The 8,715-nt window shown below is 41.9% G+C and overlaps 1 protein-coding gene across 1 annotated transcript in view; it reads right to left on the reverse strand.

Moving 5' to 3' along the window:
• Window positions 1-639: 639 nt before the first annotated feature.
• The window catches only part of SLC6A14 (solute carrier family 6 member 14), a 30,343-nt gene continuing 22,267 nt past the window's right edge, over window positions 640-8,715 (reverse strand). The window contains exons 10-14 of the mRNA XM_044682608.1: window positions 7,164-7,282; window positions 6,312-6,411; window positions 5,922-6,031; window positions 1,999-2,166; window positions 640-786 (exon numbers count right to left, since the gene is read on the reverse strand). Coding sequence (XP_044538543.1) covers window positions 640-786; window positions 1,999-2,166; window positions 5,922-6,031; window positions 6,312-6,411; window positions 7,164-7,282 — 644 coding nt within the window. The remainder of the gene's footprint in view (window positions 787-1,998; window positions 2,167-5,921; window positions 6,032-6,311; window positions 6,412-7,163; window positions 7,283-8,715) is intronic.

Here is an 8,715-nt window from a genome sequence, read left to right on the forward strand (position 1 = left end):
ATAAAGTTTCCTCCTTCTTTCTGTCCCTTTCCTCCCTCATCAAATAGCAATCACGTTATCAATTTGACAGTGAACATCTGAGAAATAGCCAATACTTGAAAGTATTTTTAGCACTAATTTCCATCATCTCATATAATGTTCTCCCTCAATGTATATAATTTCCAAGAGATGCTTGTTTCTATCATGCCTTTAATATCTTAGCTCTTTATTTTCTCGCTTTATTCAAAATCACAGACTTCATTAAGAAAATATAAACAGATGATTCAAAACATTTCAATATCCTTTTGCTTATTAAAGAACTGAATCAAAAATAAACTTCCATTATTAGCAAAACATTACAAGAATAATTTATTACAAAAAAAACACATCATTGTGCCACACAGATGGGTGTGTGCCTGAGATGAGACAGATACAGAACAATGACCTGATGGAAATTCAGACAAAGATGCTAAATCCGTGCAGATTCACTTCATTATGTTAAACTCCTGCTTACATGGCAAGAAAATGTCATAACTAAATTATACATATAGTATATACATCTTTTTACTCGATGAGCATACAAATAAATACTATGACTTTTCACTTTCTCTATTCTCTCCATTCTAAAAAATCACATTAAATCTAGGTTCCAAACTGATCTCATTCAGGTTTTGTGTTGCCACTGACGGTTGGGATTTCATGGTCGTGCTCCTTTTTGGGATCAACCATGCCACTGTACCTCTCACCACGATGCCGCTCCAGGTATGGGCCCCAGTTGGAAGCTGGTCTACAGCAACTTATTAAACGCTGAAAGGTGGGGAAAAAAGTTTGGACTGAGAACTTAAATGTTGCAGTCTATGTATGATCAAATGGTAGGTGACATTTTCATTAAAAAAAAAAGATTTAAGTTGATCCTTGCTAAACAAAGACGAGAACAGAATGTACAAATTCACAAATGGTTGGGCAAAAATCTTATTTTCTGCATGAAAAATGATTATCCTTATTATTGATAATGCATATTCCACTGAGAATGAAATTATATTTTAATTTAATTACTGTTAATGAAATTATGTTAGCTGAAGTAGAAAATCTGATTATGTAAATTATTTCATAAGCCAGAATAATGTTCCAGTGCCTGGCGCCAAGGGACAATGAGGAAAAGAAAGTTCTGGAGCCAACAGCTCTTCATCTCACACACCACCCTCAAATTCCCAGAGATCTCTCTGATCCAGGCCTAACCATAGAGGTAAGTGTATTTCTGGGGGATCTGCTCAAATCTAGGAAGTCCAACCCAACCAAGCATCGTCTCTTTCCATTTTTGCAAGGGGCCAAAGGGAGCAAAACGGTTCCAAAGTCTGGCAGTCAGATAGCTCAGTGGATACCACAGGACACAAGTAGATGACCTATGCCTACACAGAGAGTTTGTCCCTGCACATTCTGGCATGAGGCTGCTCTCATTCTATTCATTTTAGTGTCTTCCCTCTGAAACTACCCCAAAACTGCCCTGTTTAGAACTCGTTTGTACATAACTTTTTTTTTTTTAACCCTTACCTTCCGTCTTGGAGTCAATACTGTGTATTGTCTCATAGGTGGAAGAGTGGTAAGGGTGGGCAATGGGGGTCAAGTGACTTGCCCAGGGTCACACGGCTGGGAAGTGTCTGAGGCCAGATTTGAACCTAGGACCTCCCGTCTGTAGGCCTGGCTCTCCATCCACTGAGCTACCCAGCTGCCCCCTGTACATAACTTGTGCATGTTGTGCCCCCACTTAGACCTTGAGACTGTCCTTTGCATAAAGAAATGCAAAAATAAAGAAGTATCCCCAGGGCTTAGCCCAGTGCCTAGCCGTATAGTAGGCACTTAATCAGTGTTCCTTGACTAGTGGCTAATTGAGCTTATTTAAATATTGCCACCTTATAAGTTAATGCATTCGCATCATGACCGTAAGTAAAATGCTTATCCAGCCCCTTCCCCCGACCCTGAATTGAACCATGGACCTCGGTGTTTCCCCCTGATACTCACCTGGATAAAGTTGCCCTTGGCTTTCACTATTTTCACAATAGCCATAATAGGGATCCAGATGATGCAGAAAATAATCATACACCAGCCCAGAGCAATTCCCCAAGTAGGGTAGGGGATTGTAGCGTACTCTGGTTCCTGAAATGTCACCAGGGACCAGATGAAAATGGTCTGTTGGGGGGAAATTCAGACAATGCAAGTTAACTTAAAGATCAAAGTGTTCTATCCAAAAGGCATCGCAACTAAAACGTCCATTCAGGTCTTTCCAAATACCAGCCCTTTGTCACAAACTGTTCAGATTTAAAAGAAGGAACTTAATCGGGTATTTTAGGAAGTCGTTGGCAGTATTTTAGAAGAAATGATTTCAGAGACTGAAGATCCAACTAGCGTATGGACAAACTAAAGGAATGTGCTTTGTTTCTGGATTTCCAAAAATAATCATTCATACAAATTCTTCAGAACTCCAAGTAGGTGGATGTTCTGTATGTGTTTCAAAAAATACCGTACTGTAGTGGCCAGCATACTTGTTTAAAAATAAAGCCAGATATTCAAAATGTATACTGTGGCGGGAGTGGGGGACGTTAAATAGCAATTTTTTTTTATTCTGGGCAATTCTTTTTTTTAATTTTAATTTTGAATATTTTACCCTAGTTACACGTTTCATGTTCTTTCCCCCTCCCCCAAACCCTGCTAACCCCCCTTTAGCCGATGTGCAATTCCACGGGGTTTTACGTGTATCATTGATCAAGACCTAATTCCATATTATTGATAGTTGGACTAGAGTTATCGTTTAGTGTCTTCATCCCCAATCATATCCGCATCAGCCCATGTGTTCAAGCACTTGTTTTTCTTCTGTGTTTCTCCTCCCACAGTTCTTCTCTGAATGTGGCTAGTTTTCTTTCTCATAAGTTATCTGGGCAATTCTAAGACAAACATCAATCCAAATAGTCCCACAATGAGAGTAAAATATGGAATAAGATTGGGAGAAGCTCCATTACCACCTGCTGGGAGGCCAGGGTCCTCTCCTCCATCTTACTCACTTTCAAAGCTCTTAGAGAAGGTAAGGGATAGGAGGAAGAAATGGGACTCTGTATTTGTTTGGCCTCCATAGAGAAAGCTAAGAGATGAAAAGGAAAACTTTTTTTAAAAAAACCCTCATCTTTCTCCTTAGAATCAATACTGTGTATCGGTTCTAAGGTAGAAGAGCGATGAGGGCTACATAATGGGGGTAAAGGGATTTTCCCAGAGTCACCCAGCTAGGAAGTGTCTGAGGCCAGATTTGAACCCAGGACCTCCCGTCTGTAGTCCTGGCTCTCAATCCACTGAGCCACCCAGCTGCCCCCCAAAAAGGAAAACTCTTTAAGGCAGGATCCACACAGCTCCAAAATGAAGGGGCTTCAAAGTCAGAAGTAAATTCATGTTAGGTATTTCAAAATGTGTAGATAACAGTGACATCAGCTGAACTGTCAGCTTTTTCACATTGTTTTCCTTTGGCTGAATCTAACACGTGGACCCTGGCTAAATGTTGCCTCTGTGTCAAGTCAGCAATTGACAGTTTTGCTTTTGGAACTCAGTGCACCTTTGCAAGTAGAATCATTGAAATTCTATCCGTTCTCCATCCCGACATGCAGATGTCTGGGCATGGCATTGGAGCCAGTGTTTCTCCACAAGAAACCAGACTGCTTTCAGACAGTTCCTTAGCCTTGCCAATGTACCTGTTATTTAATTTTAAATTTAAATACTCATTGCGTTCACCGAGCAAGGACAGGAATGATCCTGAGTTGACTACAGTGTACAGAATCATTTCTTTTCAAGGGCTGAGCCTGTGATTCCCTTCATGGATGGCATGCCCAGTGTGGGGCACTGTTCCCTCCAATGGAAACTGACAGGAATTGGCCTGCAACTTAGAGCCTTAGATAACTGACTGTCAGAAGCAGAACAAGAACCAGCCAGGACTTCCTTATTTCAAGGTTGGCCCTCAATCTACTACCCCATGCTGTCTCTCAAACAATTTTGTATGATAGACCGTCATAGCTATTTAATCAGGACAGCTAGGTGGGCAGCAAATAGAGTTCCAGGCCTGGAGTCAGAAAGATCCAACCTCCTAAGTTCAAATCCAGCCTCAGCCACTTACGAGCTACATGATTCTGGGGAAGTCATTCTGCCCTGTTTGCCTCAGTTTACTCATCTGTAAAAGGAACTGGAGTAAGAAATGGCAAACCACTCCAATATATTTGCCAAGATAACCCCAAATAAGGGCACAAAGAGTTGGACACAGCTGAAAAATGCCCAAACAACAGCAAGCCATTTAATCATTGAACAATTACATGTTCCCAATTAATTTAACTCCACAATCAATCCCCTCCTTCCTGATGGACAGTTTCCTGGTTTGGGACATTTTTAATAGTTGCAACTGGGTGTCAAGCTTTCCAGGAACTCGACTGTGGCTTCTCGTAAAGCCTGGGTAGCTGCAAAAACAGCTCAAATGAAAGGTTTACAGCATGGTTGTAAAATGCATGTGTTGACAGCAACTGGGCTGGCTAAATGCAGAATGCTGCCAGAGCCATCAGTGTTACCAAAAAGGCTTTTTCAAGGGAAAGTTCTCCAATTAAAGAGGATAATAGCTGCCATTTCTATAGTCCTTTACATTGGGCACAAGGCTTTATGGCCATTATCCCACTTGATCTTCACAGCCACCCTATGAGGTAAGTTATTTTATCCCCCCTGTTTTATAAAGTCAGGCTCATAAAGGTTAAGCAACTTGGCCAGACACACACAACTGTGGGCCGAGATGGCATCCGACCCCACGTCTCTCCTGACTCCAAGACCAGCACTCTCTTCCATATGGTCTCATGGCACCTCCTTGGTTCAATTGCCATTTTCCTTAGGCATGACTCAGGCCACTGAAATGCCCACTTGGCTTGCAAGAAGAGTCATCCGTCCCTACGTAGCCTCAAACGTTAGGGCTAAAGCTTAAGAATTCTCCGTAGGAGCCATAATATTGAAAAATGAGATTCCACCTACTTCCATTTTCTATAACCAAGGAATAGAAATCTCTGTATAGGTTCAAGCTAACTGACCTTCCTAATCCCCTTGCTAAAGGGTCAACTATTATTATGGCAATAGGCTTACAAATAAAGAAATCAGAAGAACAACTTTTCTGCAAGCCGCTCAGCAATGGGATGTCCCAAAGGATAACATCTCAAATTGCCATGATTTCTTCTTTCTGTTGGAAATGAAGTTCCCTAAAATCCAACTCCTCCCTCCTCTACTTTACAGAAGAAGAAACTGAGGGCCAGATAGGGGAAATGGCTCGGCCAAGGTAACATGATTAGAATTATATAGGATCCTACTTTGAGGACTGACAAAGTGCCATCTCTTCATTTTACAGATGAGGACAGTGGGCCTAAACGATTGCCTAGGCCCTAGGGTCAAACTGATAGCACAGGACAGGTTCTCTGTCTCTAAATCTAATATTCCTGCCTGCATCCCAGCTGCCACTCATTGCTGAGATTTGAATTGTTCTCGAAATGTCTTGGGGGTATATATGGTTTTGTCTCCCCAACGAGTCTATAAGCTCTTTCGCCACAAGGACTATGTGTTAATTCTTCTTCTGTGTTCCCGTGGCACCTAGGCCACAGTGCTAATAGGTACAAAGCAGGAAGACTTAATAATCATTTGTTCAATTTCCTAAGTAGCCATATAAGGCCACCCTCCCAGAAAGGGGCCAATAGCCTCTTCAGGGGGCTACTGCAGTTTTCACGTTGGGCTCCTCAAAAGAAAAATGGCTCGATGTGAAAAGATGAGTGTCGTTTCCTATTTGTTGTTTTTTGTCTTTACCCTGTTGTGGGATCCTTTGTAAAAGAAACATCGAAGTGCCAGAAACACATGTTTGCTCATTGCTACCCGATCTGTTTCATACTTACTATCAAAAGAAGAGGAGTAATGAAAAACCAGCAGGCTCTCCACCACAGCCAGAATATCCATCTCTTTGCTCCAATCATCATCTCAATGTCTTCAATGAATCTGTTCCCACCTAATGAAAAACCCATTAAAGAATGCATTGTAGCCAGCAGTCACGTAAGCTCCAGTAGGAATTTCTGTCTCCAATTCTCTTGGCATGCCTGAATTATTTTTGTCCTTTACTGCAGCAGGGATGCACACACCTCTAAATATGTCTGCTTAACAGAGTGGGCAACTCAGTCGAGTTCCAAATCACATCAGGGAAAAGTGATGAAAAGAAACCAGGTAAATAAACTATCATGGTAATAGCCTTTACAATAATGCTTTTACAGACAATTTCACAGATGGCTTACCATAAATCCATATGATCCCTATTATTTCCAGTATGGCTGCGATCAGAATGCCCCATCCAGCACAGAAATGGTCAATGAGATGAACCCAGTAAATTCCAGCCTAGCAACGAAAACAACAAATCACTTCGAGATACGGGAGGGAAACCGGAATCGCATAAATCAAAGGGCTTTGTAAGGTTCTCAGGACTCCATTTGCTCACTGCGTTTAAATAAGTTCTATAGCATTTCCTTCCACCCAAGAGATGTGAAAATGAAAGGTTTTCAAATGTGAGCACAGGATGCCTAGAGAGTATCAAAGCAGGACCGCACAATCCCTTTTCACTCTTCCTGCACCAAAAAGGCACCCACGATGATTCCTTTAGAAATGGCCACAGGCATTTCTTTGGGATATAGCTATTCTCTGATCCTGCTAGAGAAGGAAATGGTAAGCCACTCCAGGATCTTTGCCAAGAAAACCTCCTGGACAGTATGGTCCATGCGGTCAAGAAGAGTCAGACATGACTTGACAACAAATGTTCTGTGATTATAGATCTTGAGTTGGAAGGGAACTTAGAGCTCACCAAGTCTAACATCCTCATTTGACAGATGAAGAAATAAGGGCCAGGAAAGATCAAATGATTTTTGCTCATGGTCAAATTGGTTGTTGGTGGCAGAGCTTGGATTTGAACTCTTACTCTAAATTCAGTATCCTTTTGGTTATACCATCATTAGCCAATAGAGATTAAATAAGTGCATGCATATATTGGGTCAACACCAATAGTTTATCCTCATTCTGGGACTTGTTGGTTATTGGATCCATTCACCTCTGAAGGAATCAGAATATAATTGCTATGAAAAAAGTAAATGTTCTACCTGAGTTACACAGACCAGACCTAATAAAAACAAAAGCAAGCAGCACCCCAAAGTTATGGGAGCTCTCAATCTCTTCATCACTTGGGGAAATAAATCTTGAATGGTGGTTGTAATTGTTTCTGTAGAGGAAAAACGATAATTTACATGTCAGTTTATTGATCATTAAGGTCTAGTTAGGATTCTTGGAATCCACCTACAAATGGTTACCAAGATGATATCATTTTGGGGCACAAGGCCAGCGAAATCTCCAGGGACACTTCTCAGTCTTAGGCGAGGCCCCTTATCAGCCTCTTTCTTCCCTCTTGCATTCCCCAGGAATTAGCTTGCTGCCATTCCTTTTGGCTGTCACCACCTAGAGCTTCTGGCTAGGACTTCCCCCTTCTCTACCCCACTGAAAGAAGAGATGGGAATGTTCTCTCCAACCAATTTCTCCCTCGTCTTGTTATGCAGGGAGTTTCTCCTGCTGGTGGAAAAGGGATGCAGAAATGAAAACTCCAGGATCAAGGCTGCCAAAGTATAAAATAGCTCTGAGTAAGTTACTCCTACTCTTTGCTGGAATGTAAAAGGAGCTAGGCTATGCTTTCTCTTAGTTCCCCTTAGCTTATCTTCTTGCACTAGCTCCCTGAAACCCTTGTTCCCTAGAGGAATTTTCAGCCATGGGCCAGTCCGCCACCCTTTCTGCAATTATCCCTGTAGGGACAGACAGAGGCATTTATTGGGGCTGAAAATGAGTGGTTAAAAGGACTGAAGTCAGATTTAGTTCTATTTCAGAGGGAAACAGACTCAGCCTGTTCAAGTGTCTTCCTTCTGTACAATGGAGGGCTCACCTAGGGGTTTCCATACTGATACTCTGTGCCCAAGGGCCTTGTTTGGTGCTTCTAGAAATAAAGAAGACTTAGAAGATAAGATTCCTGTCCTCAAGGAGCTTGCAATCTAGTTGGGGAGATATGACTAGGGCCCAAGGACCAAGAGCAAACATACAAAACAATGGACTGTTAAGTACCTAGTGGCTCAGATGATGGGCCCTTTCTCTCAGTACTTCATGAAGTTCATCATTCTCTAATACAGTTGTCATAATAATGTTACGTTTAATAGTTTGTGTGTATGCATATGGGATATAAAATGCCCCCACTTGGAAGGGAGCTCCAAGAGGGCAACGGCCATGTCTTACGTGAACTTTGTATCTCCCCAAAAGTGGTGTGATTCCTACAGCCGATGTTCAGTGAGTGCTTGACCACAATCATGTCAATGTAAAAAAATGTTTTTGTGTAAGTAGAATCACCAAAGAGCTTGTGCTTGGACGAAAGATAAGAAAATGTACTCCCTCCTCTCTTTGAAGAAGTGGGGGACCATGGGTACATTACATTGCAAATATTCCCAAACTGAGTTATGTAACTTTGCTATATTGAACTGGTTCCTTCCTTCCTCCCTTCCTTCCTTCCTTCCTTCTTTTTTTCCTTCCTTCCTCCCTTCCTTTCTTCCTCCCTCCTTCCCTCTCTCCCTTCTTCCTTCCTTCCCTCCCTTCTTCCTTCCTTCCCTCCCTTCTTCCTTC

The sequence above is a fragment of the Gracilinanus agilis genome, chromosome X (assembly GCF_016433145.1).
Source record: "Gracilinanus agilis isolate LMUSP501 chromosome X, AgileGrace, whole genome shotgun sequence".
In the NCBI taxonomy this organism is placed as follows: Eukaryota; Metazoa; Chordata; class Mammalia; order Didelphimorphia; family Didelphidae; genus Gracilinanus; species Gracilinanus agilis.